This window comes from Culex quinquefasciatus, chromosome 3 (genome assembly GCF_015732765.1).
Source record: "Culex quinquefasciatus strain JHB chromosome 3, VPISU_Cqui_1.0_pri_paternal, whole genome shotgun sequence".
NCBI lineage: Eukaryota > Metazoa > Arthropoda > Insecta > Diptera > Culicidae > Culex > Culex quinquefasciatus.
The window spans coordinates 47,359,244-47,375,317 of record NC_051863.1 but is presented as its reverse complement, the minus strand read 5'-3'; the positions used below and the strand labels follow the sequence as shown (position 1 = coordinate 47,375,317).

General features: G+C 43.2%; 2 protein-coding genes across 3 annotated transcripts in view; one reads left to right on the top strand and one right to left on the bottom strand.

Moving 5' to 3' along the window:
* Nucleotides 1–283: 283 nt before the first annotated feature.
* Nucleotides 284–16,074, bottom strand: part of LOC6054245 — a 264,320-nt gene continuing 248,529 nt past the window's right edge. For both annotated transcript variants that reach the window (XM_038265759.1, XM_038265760.1), the window contains one exon: nucleotides 284–11,687. In XM_038265759.1, the coding sequence (XP_038121687.1) occupies nucleotides 7,973–10,387 (2,415 nt within the window). In that variant the 5' untranslated portion in view covers nucleotides 10,388–11,687 and the 3' untranslated portion in view covers nucleotides 284–7,972. The remainder of the gene's footprint in view (nucleotides 11,688–16,074) is intronic.
* LOC119768942 lies at nucleotides 10,939–14,640 on the top strand. Its single transcript, XM_038260777.1, has 3 exons — nucleotides 10,939–11,069; nucleotides 11,192–11,308; nucleotides 14,449–14,640. Exons 1-3 carry the CDS (start codon nucleotides 10,939–10,941, stop codon nucleotides 14,579–14,581), a joined length of 381 nt encoding a protein of 126 aa, XP_038116705.1. The 3' UTR covers nucleotides 14,582–14,640.

Here is a 16,074-nt window from a genome sequence, read left to right as displayed (position 1 = left end):
AATACTTCGAAGACACAATACCAGGCGTCTCCTTAAAAAAAAACTTGTTAAAGAATTCCAATGGAGACGCTTGGTAGTTTGTTGAACCAAATGGAGGACGGAAACACATATAAACTCACCTTGTTTGCTTACCCCCTATTTAAGCGCTTGTGAAACAAATCAACAACAAATCCATCCCAACGCGCTTTAAACTTTTCAGCGACAGTGACATAATGCAAGACGAAGGACCAGCCGGAAGGATTTTCTTTTCTGTCCCATAAAATTGATCTCTTTGCGACTCGAGTTTGCTTGTGTACAGTTTTTGATGGGGTTTCTTTATTTCTGTCTCAGTTAATTAGTTGTTTTGCGAGCATAAAACTACTCAACATTCTTTCAGTATTTCTCTGCTTTTTTCATTTTCTTCCTCCTCTTCAATCCGTTAGAGTTACTTGCTTTTTTTTCTTTCGCACATGTTCGATTTTGGTTCGGGAAAACAAGAGTGTCACTGTGTTTGTCTTACTTAAAACTAGGATTTTTTGTTGATTTTTGGTACAAATTAACGTGCGCGTGTTTTTATCTTCTTTTTTGTTATAAATTAGTGTTTTACAAAACCTAATCTAATCCGCTGCCACTTAAACTGAGTGTGCTCGTTTTACACGCTAAAGGAAAATAAATAAAAAAAATATGGTTGGGCGGGAGGCTGGTGTTAGGCGAACCTACTAGGGCTACTTGTCTAAACGATGACGCTCGCTACACTACTTACACGCTAATTGTTTGCAGCAGTGATAGATTTTTATTTCTCTAGAGAGACAGTTTGCGTTTTGTGTTGGGGGTTTCGTTTTGGGAACAATTATTGTTCCCCAGTGAAATGGGGTTTGCGTTTCTTTTTTGTTTTCGGGGACAGGCACAAAAATAACAAAACAATCATGAACGATTGTTCTAACGAGGTCTCATTACCTATTCCCAGCATACTTCAGTTTGACCCGACCCGGGTCATTAGCATTCAAAATCTAGGCCAAACTAAATTCGACGACAAATCGATCGAGTTGTGCGTGTCCCTTCCACGAAGTTTGTGTGTCACAGCGCCGCCAAACGCCAACTAGACACGATGATTGACGCACGGGTTTGCGTTAAATTTAGGACTTTTAGCCCACCGGGAAAAAAATAGTTGATTTACTCAAGTGGCACTCTTCCTGTCTGGAACTTGATTTCATTATTTCATTCAGTCCTATCGTGGGTTACTCTTTAATTGGCCTTGTTTGTTTGTTTTGTTTTGTTTCGCAGTGTTTTATTTTTGTTTACACATTTCAGGTGACGCAATGTAGAAATGCTTAAGACAATGATGAGTACTCAATTTTGAGTAATCACAAACATTGATAATTTAAATGTCTCAAACTTTCCTTCACTGCCTCACCAAACTTGCTGTAACTTTACCGCGGAACATTGTTCAAGTCCGCGCTGGTTGCCTTACTTTTGACAGGTTCGTGTGTGTGTGTGTGTTTTTGATTTAGCGTGCACTTGTTAATTTCTGTCTTGCACAGACACACACACTGAACTGCTTTTGCACAAAGGTAATTGAAGGTTGGTGAAAGCCGGTCGGCAAATTGTGTGTGATGGTGTGTCAGTGTGTGCGGCGTTGCTTTGACCTTGTGCAACTTTTCATTTGTTGTTCCTTCGTTTGCGTTCATGCTAGGTGTGTTGCACACACCCCAGTTTTGTTCTGTTTTGTTTTTTTTTGTGTTGTTTGTTTTGGTGTGGTTTTGTGGAATTTTGCAACACTGTTTTGTCGTGTTGCACTTTTTTTTTGTTGGACATAATTACCGTCGTTAAATATTTGCTTTTTTACTATCTTTTTTTTTGTTTTGTTTGTATGCGTATGTGGGACTATTTTGATTATGACTACATAGTTTTTTGTTGTGGTTGTGTGCTGCCGTACAAATTACCTCTTTAACAGAGGTGGGGGTTTTCCTCTCATACCGTACCTAAGTTAAAATACTTATTTAGACACCCTGCTTTGCGTAATTTAATCATTTTTGTGTTCCTTGTTCTCTCTTATGTAAATATTAGTTTTTAGTCGGTAAATACATCCATTTTGATAGGCTTTTTTTTAATACAGTGTGTTACAATGTGTAGCTTCACTTCCATTTATTTCACCATCTCGTTACACTTAAATGCAACCATTTAAGCACCAATTTTAACAAGTGTGAACCATCCTAGCGATAGGCTCTTGTGTGATTTCTCGCGTCTCCTGCTTGTAGCTAACTTTTTTTTTAGTATACAGATTAGAGTTTCCTAGTGGATTAAAGCATCGGTTTAGCGTGTAAGATTTACCGCTCTCTATTCGTCAGTTCCTCCAAGAGTAACTGCAAATCAACAAGCTGCCTGGGGTGATTAACGATTGTTTTTTTTTCCAGATTTGTGCGATTTTGCTACAAAATGTGCTACCGCGTTCGCCACACTAACAAAGGTATTGTTTTCATTTTCTTCTTGTCTTAGAAAAGTATCGAGTTGTACCTGCCTATCATGCATGCCGATAGTTACCGGAAGTGCCTTTCCAACAACTGGACCTTACTTCTTCTTTGTGTCACTCGTCAACGTCATTAGATATCAGATTATTTCAAATCATTTTATCAACTTAGAACATTTATGAAGACCAGACACGTTAATCCAAAATGAAACTGGCTCAAAAAATTACATTAAAATGCCCAATTTAGAAAATAAATCACCCAAATATCTTTGAAAATTGAGTATTACTTGAGATTGAGTTGAAATTAGCCAAATTTGGGTTTTACCTCAAAACTTTTTTCTGAGTTAGACTGTGTGATTTCGGATAAAAGTGCAAAGCCAAAAATTTAATGGAAAAATTTACTCACACGTTCAAAGCTGTGACTTGTATCACGTAATTTGTAAGAAATGGTTGTAAGTTATGCTTGGAGAGCCGAATTTAGTTTCGTAAAATCATGTTTTTTTAATTTTTTTTAATGATTAACGATATTTTTTGGCAGTGCTCCCAGACGTCTTTGAAATAACAGTTTCCCTATATGCAATAAAAGCAGGACATAATTTCCATCAAAGCATACATCTCCGAACCGCAAAAATATCGCTAAATTAGCGATTTCTTACGACAGGGTTGCCAGATCTTCAAAGTCCACAATTAATCAGAAAAGTTTGTCAAAAACTCAAAACCAAACATCATTATTACTACAACAGTTTGCTTTTAATCAAGTTGAATGGATTGCTAATGTGGCGATATTTCTTGGCAGGGTTGCCAGATCATCAAAACGTATGACTGATCGGAAAGTTTTTCAAAACACCACGATTTGATGCAATTTTCATCAACACTTACGACGAAAGAAAAGCTGTGTGAATTCGTAAAACTCGGCAGGGTTGCCAGATCTTTGGATTACTGAACATGAAACGTTAAATGAGTGCAACTTAGTCGCTTTGAAACTGTGTAAAAGAGATCTCAAAGAGATAAGGTGGCACCAATACAGCAGTGAAAATGTGTGTAAAGATAATTAAGTCACATTTCAAAAAACAAAGCATTTCCGCATTGTCTTAAAATCGGTGATAAAGAGATCGCACCACCACCACAAACTTGGGCGACCTTCGGATGGGAACCGGTCGCTGTCCGCATCTACTTACAAAATCTTGCGCAGGCGGAAGAATAATCGCGTTGTTCAGCGTTACAAGAATCTACTGTAACGGTCAGTCGTCTAGCGAGCTAATTTTGGCAGTGTGGCCACAGTGGCTGGTGGTGGCCAACCGTGTGCTGTCTTGTCGCATTTTGGAACAACAGCGGCTTATTGTAAAGCAGGTATGACTATGACAAAAAAAACCCGTACTTTTGGCATAGGTCGCCTGCATTTGTTTGCAGAGACGTCAGCCTGCATACATTTTGAGTAGTTTGCGGCAAACTGTCAAACACGAAAAAGTGCGAGTTTGTTTGATTGTCATAGTCTAATACCTGCTTAAATTGTGAGCCAGAACGTCAAAATGTTTATTCTGTCAATTCCGGTTGACTAGTTTGACACTGATGCTGACATTTCAATCACTTTGTTGGTCGATGTCCGAGTAAGTCCGCAAACTCTTGACAGCTGTCAGTGGCTCTGCTGATCAAATTTATTTTTTCAAAGAACTTGTGACAAGTAAGCACGTTGTATATGCCGTTATAATTGCTGCAGGTGGGCGCTTCTAGGTTATGATTTATTTCTAGCACACAATATGAGTGTGTATGTCTGCATCAAGACAAACGAGATTCTTCTCCTACAATTTTTGGCTGTCGTTAGCGAAAAGAATCAACCAACTGAACCCTCACGACGAGAATTACTCACTTTCTGTTTGTGTTTTATCACCCGGGGGGTAAAACTTAAACAGAATTTATTTTACTCTTTTTTTGCTGTTGCCAAACCCGCTCCCTTAATCAAGAAGTTTATTTTCTTGTTCACCTCCCCGGCACGGTGGAGGATGCGGGGCGTCGGAATCGATTATGCAAAGCAGCAATCGGACGCGGGCATTTCCTTGCGAGGTGACAGCACTTGGGACTTGGATATTTACCATGCACATTGTCCGGGCACAAGAACCTACCAACGTGGTGGTGGTTTCGACAATTGACGTCAAAAGAGTCCCGTCATCGGGCTTCGTGTTTACTTTCACGTGGAACCGAACGCGTGTAATCAGTTGAGGAAGGTAAACATCCTCGCAGGTTTTCAAGTGTTCAAAAACATGGGCTGGATTTTTAGATTTTTTTGTTTTTTAATGCGCACCTCCACGTTTTGACAGTGAAGTTTTGACGTCATTTGACAACTCGTCTGCATTGTTTACATTGTCTTGGTCGACTTTTGTTAATTTCATCAAACTATATTGATGGCGGTATCGAACTTGGCTAAGTCCATGTAAACAGTGAAAGTGTTTTTTAACCTAAAACTCGAATCAGTTTAAAACCAAATGTCAACCAACATTATTTCCAAGAACAAGAAAATGAAAACAAACTGGTTGATAGTATTGTCATATTAAACGACGCATTTCTGTCAACCTATTAAAGTTCCACTGTAGGAAAATTTTACAACTGACACAACATTATGACAACTGTCATTAATAATGTTTTACGCCGACCTGTTTGAGAGGTTAGAATTTTGACAGCTCGCGCGCATTGTTTACATTTTGTTCACACGACCTGTCAAATGACGTCATGTCGTAAACCTAACTGCATCATGCTCACGCAACCTGCGAAACCAAAACAACGCTTAATAGTGTGCGTGAGAAAAAACCGACCAAAAATAGGCCCAAATGCTAAGTGACACTTTTCGTCACACTTTTCCCCCTTGGGTGTACTCCAAACTCCTCCAACGCGTCCTGTGCTCGCAATTAGGTCGCAATTTGGACGCCGGCGGCGGCGTCGTCACGTTTGTCACGGAAGAGATTGATTTTGTTTAGTAATTCTGCTCTTGCTCGGGCGTGATTGACGCGAAAAAAAGTAAACCGCGGAAAATTTCAATGAAAAATTGTAAATATTCCCGCGCGCTCACTGACATCAACACTGTCTGGTTGGCCACATTGGCTGACTGCAGAATCTCCGACGGGTTCCCTCCGAATCTAGTGGGGGAATTGCTATTTTTAGCCGCACCAATACCGTCACCGTCGGCGGTTGGAGAACGACCTTATGGCGCGCTGCGATCACATCTTTGTGGATAAAGTCTAGTTTCTTTAAAATTTGCAGTATTGGATCCGATTGCCCTGTAACAGCTTTAGAGGCATAGAGTGGGATTCAAGACGTGACACCGCTTAAGAGTGTTTGGAAAAGTTTGGAGGTGTAAAGTTTGACAGTTCGCGAACAGTGTTGCCAAACCTTTTAAAAGGTTATTGTTCTAATTTTTGACAGTTCAAACCAGCAAAATGTCTTCAAAATCGGTCCACAGCTGGCACCGCCGGAGGCGATACGGTTCTTGACATTAGCATAACCGGAATAGAGTCAACCCGGCGGCACTGCGAAATGGAGCGAAATAATAACGTTCAAGACACTGCCTGCCTGCCGGAAAGTCGCATTCAGCAAGGGCCAGAAGTCGCACGTGCCAAATTCATCGGGGCTCGTTACGCGACAATACTTCGTTGTGACTGTGCTTTGTAGACGTTTGCAGAATGGTGTTTGGATAAACAAAAACAAACAAATTATCTGTAAACAATAACAAATTAGTTTTGTTCATCGTACTATTATAAATTTGGTCATGGAATTTGATCAGATTTGGTTCATGAAGTCATGAAAAACAACGAAAAAAACGAGTTTTGAGGATCTTTCATGGCCATTACATGAAGCATGGAGTACATGCGTCTACAAGGCATAATCGCGACGACTTGTCGTTAGTGACACCGAAAAATTCGCGCGTCTCGTTATCAGCAAATTGTGCCATTTTAGAGTTACCTCAACGAGTTTGAGCGGCTAAGGGCACCGGGTTTGGCGCCAATAGCTCACGTACCGTAATGAGACAGACATCAAGGTGTCATGTTTCGGTGACAATCGGACGAGGAATTGCAGTGTCGGACAGGTTGGTCTTCTTTGGTTTCTGGAAGATTCTGAATTTTTTGAACAGATGACTCAAGACATTTTTCACCACACTTGAAAATCTTAAACATGTTCGTGTTTATCAAGCAACGTCTTCGGGGGCAAATCCCCGACCTGTCTAGGACCACGGTGGGGGGTTCACCATATTGTAAAAGAACACAAGTCTCAGATTGCACGGGGCTTATCTCTCGACGAAGGTACAGACACCATTGGATAGTAATTGCCCTGGTGAGCAAAAAATAAACTAAAGAAACACGTTCCCCTGGCGTGGCCGGGGTCCGGTTTTGGATCGAAACCACCAACCCCCCTGGGGGCGAAGAGAGAATCGCCCATTAGTACTAGACCGGCCGGCTTTGGGAACGAAAATTAGCATCGCGCTCTCGGAATTAATGCGACTTTTATGTAAATACAGCAGCCGGGCTGGGAAATTTCCTCTCATTTGGGGTGGCCTTAGGTCGAGGCCAAGGAAATGCCGCTGCCAGGAATCGAGGGTTGAGCTTTCTTGGACGCTGTAACTACATGATATCACGTTCTTGTAGTCTGTGAAAGTGTCGGAGTGAGCAATTTAGAACTTTTCAATTACAAGAGATATAAAATAAAAAATTCGGCCTTATATTATACTAATCCAGGATCCATCTTTTATAAGTAAATCACAAGGCTTTCAAGGCCCAGTGAAAACAAATATAATTTAACCCAAAAATTAAGAACTTCTCGTCACAGTGTCTTGAAACTAGCAATGATAGAACTCGAGCTGTCAAAGTCCTGTGAAATATGTTGACTGACATATTGTCTTTTGCAAGCAAAACATAATCAAACTTTTCAGCACCCTCAGCAAACGTCAAATTCGTACAAATTGCTGCCGGATCTTTCTCCGGATTTGATCCTTCTTCCCCATAAATAAATCAGGTTGACATTTGCTAAAACTTAGACTGACAATGAGTCAACAGAAAGTTATCAAATGAACTTGGTGTTTTTTATTAAATTGACAGCTGTTTGTTTTCCCCGCTACACGGTGCCATGAACATACTCGTTTTTCAGGTAAATTCATTTGATAAACTGATTCCAAAAAAATTGCTCGCAATTTTTGCAGCACTGCATGAGATCAATATTAAAGATTTGACTGCTAAAGATTTAAATTTCAAGCATTTTTCTAAGCACGTGAGTGAGCTGACAACAAAATCACAACTATTGATCAGTTTCACTTTCAGCTAAAGATTTGAATCTATTTTTACGACTTGATTATTTCAAAACAATCCCGCTATCAGCCAATCTACGTACGATTCCCGTTTCCAAGAGCATCATCTTCCGTTTGTTTTGCCGCGCCTATTTCGCATCAATCAAATCACGAGCGACGTTGATTGGGTCAGCTGACGAGTGGCACAAAGAAGTCTTAAACCATACAACACCCTCTTAATCTAGCGATCCCTTACAGAGTTACACCTCGGTCTGCTCGCCGTCGTTGCTGGTGCACGAGTTTGCGGCAAAGTTGCAGCCCCACTTGCGCGAGCTATCACAGACGCGTTTCAGGATCGACTTCTTCTGGATGCACAGGCTGTTGAGCTCGTCCGACGGGTACCGCTCGAACTCGACGATGAACCCGTTCGCGACGGCGACGGCGGCCGCGTGGTTCGGCGTCAGGTACTTGCACGAGCTGTTGCTCCGGGACAGCATCCCGGCGTTGGCGGCCGCGGCGGCGATGCGCACCTTGTGGCACTTGTGGTGGCCGTCGTCCGGACCGCCGCCAGCCGCCTGCACGTTGTGAAAGCTGATGTTGGCGTTGTAGTTGTTGTTGTTGAAGTGGGTGTTGCTGCTGGTGAGCTTCTGGAGGCGCTCGTTGGTCTTCTTGTCGATGCCGAGCAGGCGGCGGGCGCCACGGCGGACCCGCTTGTTGCGGTACGCGAAGATGAACGGGGAGCTGAGGTTCGCGATGACCACTGTGAAGATGGCTAGGAGGGCTTGGTCCGAGACCAGGAACAGGTCAACGTGGCCCTGCATGAGCACCAGGATGCCGTACGGGAGGTACGACACCAGGAACATGATTATCACCAGAATACTGATACGGGCGGCGCGGGACTCCTCGCGGTACTTGAACAGCGAGGACGCGTTCGAGAGTCGATGTCGGATCGATGTCATGTAGCTGAGCGCCTTGGGCGGGACGTGGACGGCCGGCAGCGACAGGATGTGATGGTTGCCAATGTGGTCGAACTCTGCCGAGGCCAACTGCTGAAAGTTGGGCGTCGAGTGGACCTGGCGAAGGCCCGGTCGTGGGGGTTCATCGTTGAAGCTGACCAGCCGACCGGCACTGCTGTGATTGCGACGGATCTTGCGAGGCATATCGGAGCTGGCAGCTGCGTTGTTGTTGTCCTCGTCGTCGTCTTCGTTTGGTGGGGCCAACATGCAGTTATGGTTGCGGTCCTGCTTCATGGACGTTTTCAGCCGGGGTAGTGGCGTGAGTTGCGGTGATGGGGCGGTGGTATTGTTTGCAATTTGTACTATTGTCGGCTTGTCAGCTGCGTCCGATTGGTGCTTGTTGGTGGGTTGGTGCACGGGAGTTGGCGACGGTGATGGCTGTAGCAGCGGCTTCAGGCAGGATTCTTTCTGCTTAATACTATTACACGGTTGAATGCTGCTCACGACGATGGTTTCATCCTCGTAGTGGATCTGTTTATCGATTTTCATCGTGAGCCCGTCGCACCCGTCACGGTCTGCTAAGTGGCGCTGCTGTTCGGCTTGTTTTTCCGCCTGTCGCTGGGCGGAGGCAGCGGCCAAGTTGAGCGCGCTCTGCAGCAGTGGCGAGGACCCGTTTTGTCGCATCCGCTGGCCACTCTCCCGTGCCTCGGAAAATATTCGCCAGTACATGCCGCAGACGAGCGCAAACGGCAGCAGAATCACAATCACAAAGTACGTGTACGAGAAGATGGTGTTGTACAAGTCCTCCGAAATGTTGAGATGATTTATTAGGCCAATTTCGCTGGCCCGCTGGGTGGCGGATAGATTCCTATTTAAATGACTAGTTTCAAAAGCGGCCACCGCTTCAGCTCTCGTGAGCCGGTTGTTGAAGAGAGTTATGTTCTTCTGGTCGCCGCGAAAGCCGGAAGCGATTCCGAACGCAATTCCTAGCAGCCAGGTAGTCGCGATGAAGGCCCACGCCTTGAGCTCGGAGATTCGCGAGTGGTAGCGCAGTGGGTCCGTAATGGCACACCAGGTATCCCCCACTACCAGTAGCACCGACAGGGAACCCAGGGCAACGACCAGGTCGAGCCCCCAGCATCTTATCTTTGTTAGTGTAAGCTTCGAGCCCGTTGCATCATCGTCATCGGCATCGCCCAGATGCGATGACTTCACGTGCAGCACATTTTCTATATTTACATTACTTCTTATCAAAATAGTATCACATTCGATGGTGGTGGTGCCATTCCAGCACTTGACTATCCTATCGGTTCTATTATGTACACTAGTAGCACTATCGTCACTGGCCGCGGTGGAGTTCACTACGATCGTAAATGGAAGCCCAGTCGAAGAGCCTCGACTGCTGCCTCCGCCGCCGACATTTCCGGAGGTCGCCGCTGAAGACGCCGCAGTGGTGGAGGTCGACACAGTGGTCGCGGCCAGTACCACCACCGTCGACGGTGGATGCGCCCCACCGCCGGATTTCGAGGTAAATGCATTCAGCAGCAGCGACGGGCCGAGAATTATGCAGCATACCAGGTTCACAATCAGCAGGTTGATCACGAACCGATTCGCGGTCGTTCGCAGACTTGGAGTGACCCAGAAAGCCCCGAGCGCTAGGATATTCACACCGATCGAGCTGACTAGTAATCCACCGACCAGACAGTCTACGGCTAACATTGTGGAGTTTCACTTTTCGTCGTCACTACTTGAAGCGGTGTCGTCATTTTTTGCTCACTTCTCACTTTTGTGTGTGTACAAATTTTTGTTTTCAAGACCCCCCTTCTTTTCGGCTAGACACTGAACGCGGCGCGTTCTTGCCGCTTCAGCTGTCGCACTCCATGGCGGTTAGCAATCAACGTTGTAATTGGTACCGAAGTTTCATTGTTTCGACAACTGTCGCGCGCGACTCAACGCTTCACTTGTCACACTCTTTTCCCCTAACACACACAATATCTGATTTACGTATGCTTCACTTCTTGTGGCACTGCACTTTGGGTTTCTTCTTCTATCCCAAGAACCGTTGCTGCACCAAGAACTTTCTGCACCGATTCTTCCAGATATTCGCGCGAGTCCGTTCGCCGCTGACTTGGCTCGCTACCAGCTGATATTTACACGGGAGATTTAGGAGGGTTGATGTGTATATCCTTGTTGTTTCTTCCTTTCAAGCACTGCTCCTCGAGAGAGAAAACACTTGCTCGTCGCGCGGCAGTCTTCCGCTGAATGAGGCAATGAATCAGCACCGACCGCTTGCTAACCACCGACTAAACCGACTGTCTCTCGTCCGTTGCACCGCACTCGTGTCCGCAGCACGCGGAAGAACGAACACGACGACGACGACGACGGATTTGCCCGAAGACGAGTTCGGCTTAACCTGTTTGCTCTGTGTTCTACACTCTGTTCTTTGCACACACACCTTCGGTGTGCCAGCTTCGGCTTTCACAGCTGTATTTTGTACGCGTAACGTGCGTTTCTGTGTTGTAGTAGTGTTGTCGGCTTTGCAGAATCTGATCTCGCAAACCCACCGTCAGTGTTGTCGCGGAACGTCGCCAACGGTGGACGTGTCTGCGTTGGGAGCGTTCGGGAAATCCTCCAACTTACGTAAATTCCAACTTTAAAATTGTTTATGTTTTCCTCACACGCACACAAACTGCAGCTTCTTCAACATTTTTTTTCCTCAAACATTCTTCGACCTCGGCGGGGTGGCTTGAACTCTAGAGCCGTGGTCGTCTCGGTCTTGGACGACGTCTCGAAAATTCTCCAACAAGCCGCCGAACGCCTTCTTTTTGCATCTTGCGATAGTTTTGCAACAAATCGGCTCGCTAAAAATACAACAACACACACACACACACTAAACCATTCGCTGGTTGCGCGCTTCAGTTGGTTTGCTAGTTTCGAGCGTCAAGTTCAAGTTCGCCGCGGGTCCTCTGGCGATGGTGAAGGCGGATGATGGTTGCCGGTGGTGATCCGTCGTTAAAGTCTGTAACGAATGGATGGGATTGAAAGGAGCGATTGTTAATCGATTTGAAAGGTTTTTTTTCAATTTTATTGCTGAAACGCGTCGGGTTGGGAGAATCAATTAAATGTGGGGTTGCACGGGAATTGGGACGTATTAAATATAATGTCATTAAAAAATTCTACAGAGCAGAGAGATTTTTCTGTTGTTTCATTAATAGACACTAAAAATCAATTGAATTATTTTGTCAAACTTGCCACATCAGTCACTCCGTGCTGTTGCAACAGAGTGAGAATCAGTGTTTTTATTTAAATATGAAAATCAGTGAATTTTACAAAATTAAAAACATAAACTTAAGATATCGTCGTTGTCGTGCTATCATGTCACACCTGCATTTTGGGGTAAATTGAGTTCCTTTTCCCAAATTTCGATCCTGAGATATTCAATAAAAAAAAAAAACTCCGCGCATTGTTGTCACTCTTCTTATGAAAGAAGTTTCAATCTTGTCGTGCTAACTAGACGCACTCTGAAAATTGCTGCAAGTGCAACAACTAGCCAAACGGAATTAAGTCAGAAGCAGTTTGTCACACGTACATGCCCGACTACCGTAATTATTTTTAATTATAACTCGGGACTCCGGCGACCAAATTCAACCAAACTTCAGGATCAAACATTAATACTTGGTTTTCTCGGAACTTCAAAAAGCGACAAATGACAAGCTAGCATGAAAGCGTCGATATGATAAACATTTGTTTTTGATTATCGAGCTGCGATTGATGATAGAATCAATAAATCTAAATTTTGAGCAAGGACGACACGAATAAATATAAAACATTTACGACCTTATCAACCAAAATGTGTCATTTTCGTCCCTGGAAAGTAACACAATAATATCACAAATTTAAGCTAATGTTAGGACCCAATTGGCATAAATTAGGTGATAGGTTAAAGATTCTTTTGCAAAAAATAAACCGAATTAATTACAAACATTAAGGTATGGAATCATACTGAATTTGGTAGAGAAGTGGGTTTGTAAACAAAGAGTGTATCTTGCTCACACTAGAGGTTGTTTACATCGAGAATGAAAGGGATTCACTATTTGTTTGCAACCCCACAACGGTCCTTTAGCATTGTTTTGCTAGAGCTGTTTGAATTTAAAGTTCTTAGTTCCGAAAAAAAAATTCTTTGTACACTGAACTGTTGTCAAATGAACGGAGGGGGGGGGGGGGTATCCACCTCCTGCTCAACGTTAATTACGTGTAGTTTTCTAAAGAGGATTAAAGAAAACTACCTCTTGCCATGTTAAAATAAACGCGTTTACCTGGAAAATTAAAAATGCTTTATTTGAAATTTAACGCCCATAATATTTTTTTTTGTGGGCTGTGCCGGGACCGTGGTGTAGGGTAAGCGTGATTGCCTCTCACCCTGGGTTCGATCCCAGAAGGTCCCGGTGGAAAATTTTGAGACGAGATTTGTCTGATCACGCCTTCCGTCGGACGGGGAAGTAAATGTTGGCCCCGGACAAACCTTGAGGTTAGGTCGTTAGCTCAGTCCAGGTGTAGGAGTCGTCTCCCTGGGTCCTGCCTCGGTGGAGTCGCTGGTAGGCAGTTGGACTAACAATCCAAAGGTCGTCAGTTCGAATCCCGGGGTGGATGGGAGCTTAGGTGTAAAAAGAGGTTTGCAATTGCCTCAACAATCAAGCCTTCGAACACCTAGCTTCGAGTAGGAATCTCGCAATCGAGAACGCCAAGGCAATGCTGTAGAGCGAATAATTTGATTTTTGATTTTTGTATGAGAAAATAGGTAGTTTCACATAATTAGAATTATGTTACTGTCAACAATTGGCAAAATATCAATAAATTTATGGACACACTTTTTTATTGGATTTTTAAATACTTTTCGATCACTGGTCACAAAATTCAAAATTAACAAAGGCGTCCAAGAAAGAATTCTAATCTAATCTAATCTAATCTAATCTAATCAGACCCTAGCGCAGCCAATCTTTCGAAGGGATCCTGGAGAGTGCCTTAGGTTAGATAACGCCTAGCACTCTTCTTGTCATTTCCCAAGTAACAAGCAAAATGCTTCTACTTCTTAGCAGGTTTTATAAAAGATTTAAAATTTGCTACTCGGTGTTGTGATGATATTGAACAAAACTTTCAAGATTTACGAAAGAAACCTCTTAAAAATATCTTCAAGAGCACTTTAGAAGCATGACACATAGTTTTATGTCACTCTTCGTTGTTTGACTTGAAGTTATCCCAGAGAGGTTATTTTTAAGACCATTTTACATTGCCAAAACTGCCTTAAAACTGAACTAAAACTTCTCCGTTTAATGAAAGCATAATTCAAGAGTCTTTGAACTTGATCTGTCAAATCACTAAATATTCGTACAGTCAGTCAGTTTAGTGACAAGAACCGATCACCAAAGTTCAAAAACCCGGGAATCACGTAAAATATTTCGTTAATTACTGGATCCAGCGTGGACGTAATGAATAGCACCTTCGGCAAGGTATACGCGATCAAGTGCAAGCTAATTTCGCCATTTAGAATGCATGGCCAAAATTATGTTATCTTCCGGCTTCCGACTGCCCTGACGGCCTGTTGCATAACCTCTCCGACACGCAAAATCGGCACGACGCATCCGGACCAGAATTAGGCGTTTCGAGATTGGAAAAAATGTCCCGCAGAGTGCTAGTGTTTTTTGTTGGTTTCGTGTCGATTACTGTGACTCAAAATGTTCGTTATTTCAACGTTATTTTTCCCTGTGATTTTTTTTCGACAGGTGCTGGCCGAAGAAGCCCACCCGGTTGAGGATCTGGATGCCGATGCGTGCCGCGAGCTCCTGTCCGGCGCTCAGAGCAAACTTTCGTCGGCCTCTACTGATGTGGAACGCGCCGAGGCTGAATTGCCGTTGAAGTGGCCAAGGCTCTCGTCAAGGCTGCCGAATAAGGTGCGAGCAAAACACCAACCTGCCGGTGAATCCGTGTCCGGTACCCGTCCTTACGTTTAGATTCAAGTGCGAGATCAGTGTTTTCTTCAAAAGTCACGGCCGTTAAACGAATAAATAAAATGATTTGGAAAATAATTAACACCATTGTTTTAATCCAACGACAAAAAAGCATTTCCAAATCTTTTTCGGATCTACCTCCTGCAAACAAATATGTGCATGCGCTACGGTCGCATTACTACGCGTTTTACTCTGCGATAAAACCGCATTAAAGCTTACTGCAGTCTATATGTTCTTACTTAATCTTGAACAAGAGCTTCTCAAGAAACATAGCTCTAATAACTGCTTTGAGTAAGAGAGAATAGATTTGATGAGATCAGCCATATTAACATGAAAAAATAACGGCAAAAAACGGAAGCCATGTTGATTTTTCTGCTGATGTAGAAATAATTGTTCCATTAAAAATTACAAATCATAGTAATTTTGAAAGATTCATACCTTCGATGCATATTTTTTCGAGGCATCTAAGAAAATTGATCAGTGAAATTTTTATGGCAAGAATTTTACGATAAAAATGGCTGCGTAAAGTCACAGTTATATTTATTTGGTTAATATAATATAATTATCGGTGTAAGCTTATGTTCATCGGCCATTTGTGAATTAATTTCGAAAAGATTAAATTGATTTCACGAAATAAAATTCAGAACTGGTTTTTCTTCGACAAATCTTTTTTATCATCAACGAGAGCAAATAAGTTTAAGTTTACTTTATTACAGTCCTGAAGATCTCTTCTATGATGTTATAAATTTTCGAAGCTTTAGAATAAGTTTTAGAATAGCAATAAAGAGCATTTGCAGAGTATTGTGAGAATCAACGTCAAAGTTGTTTAGTTTTTAATTACTCCGCATAAACGCTCTCGATAACCTCCTAAAATAGTCCACTTTGCTCTTAACTCAGGTTTAACGCTGATTTATTGTTGTTCTGGAGATAGTTTGGCTTTATGATAATTTTTGGCTAAGATAACTTGAATCTATCTTTAAGAAAGTAAAAAAACTTAAATTGTTACTTGGGTTATTAACATTTGTAGTGCGCCATTGCATTAGAATGCATTGAAACATCACAAGCGTTAAAGCGGCCAGGCCTACTGCGTAAAGCCGTATCGCAGAGATGACTCGTAATTGGGTTGAGTTTGAGCACTGAGTGTTCGAACAACAACACAATTCTGAATCGACAAGGAAGGAAGAAGCGTGGGGACACTCCTCCATACGCTCCGAGATTTGGTTGTATTCGTTGGGAGCACCATGCTAAGAAGGTTTGGTACTCCGGGACCCTCTGGGATGGGACTTGTATTTCCACGAATGCCCTGGACACTATTTGCCGAGGTTATAGCGCCACAACTCGCTCTCTGTAACAGTATTCCTAATTCCAGTCTACGCTCACCAAGTCGTCATGGCCTAGTGG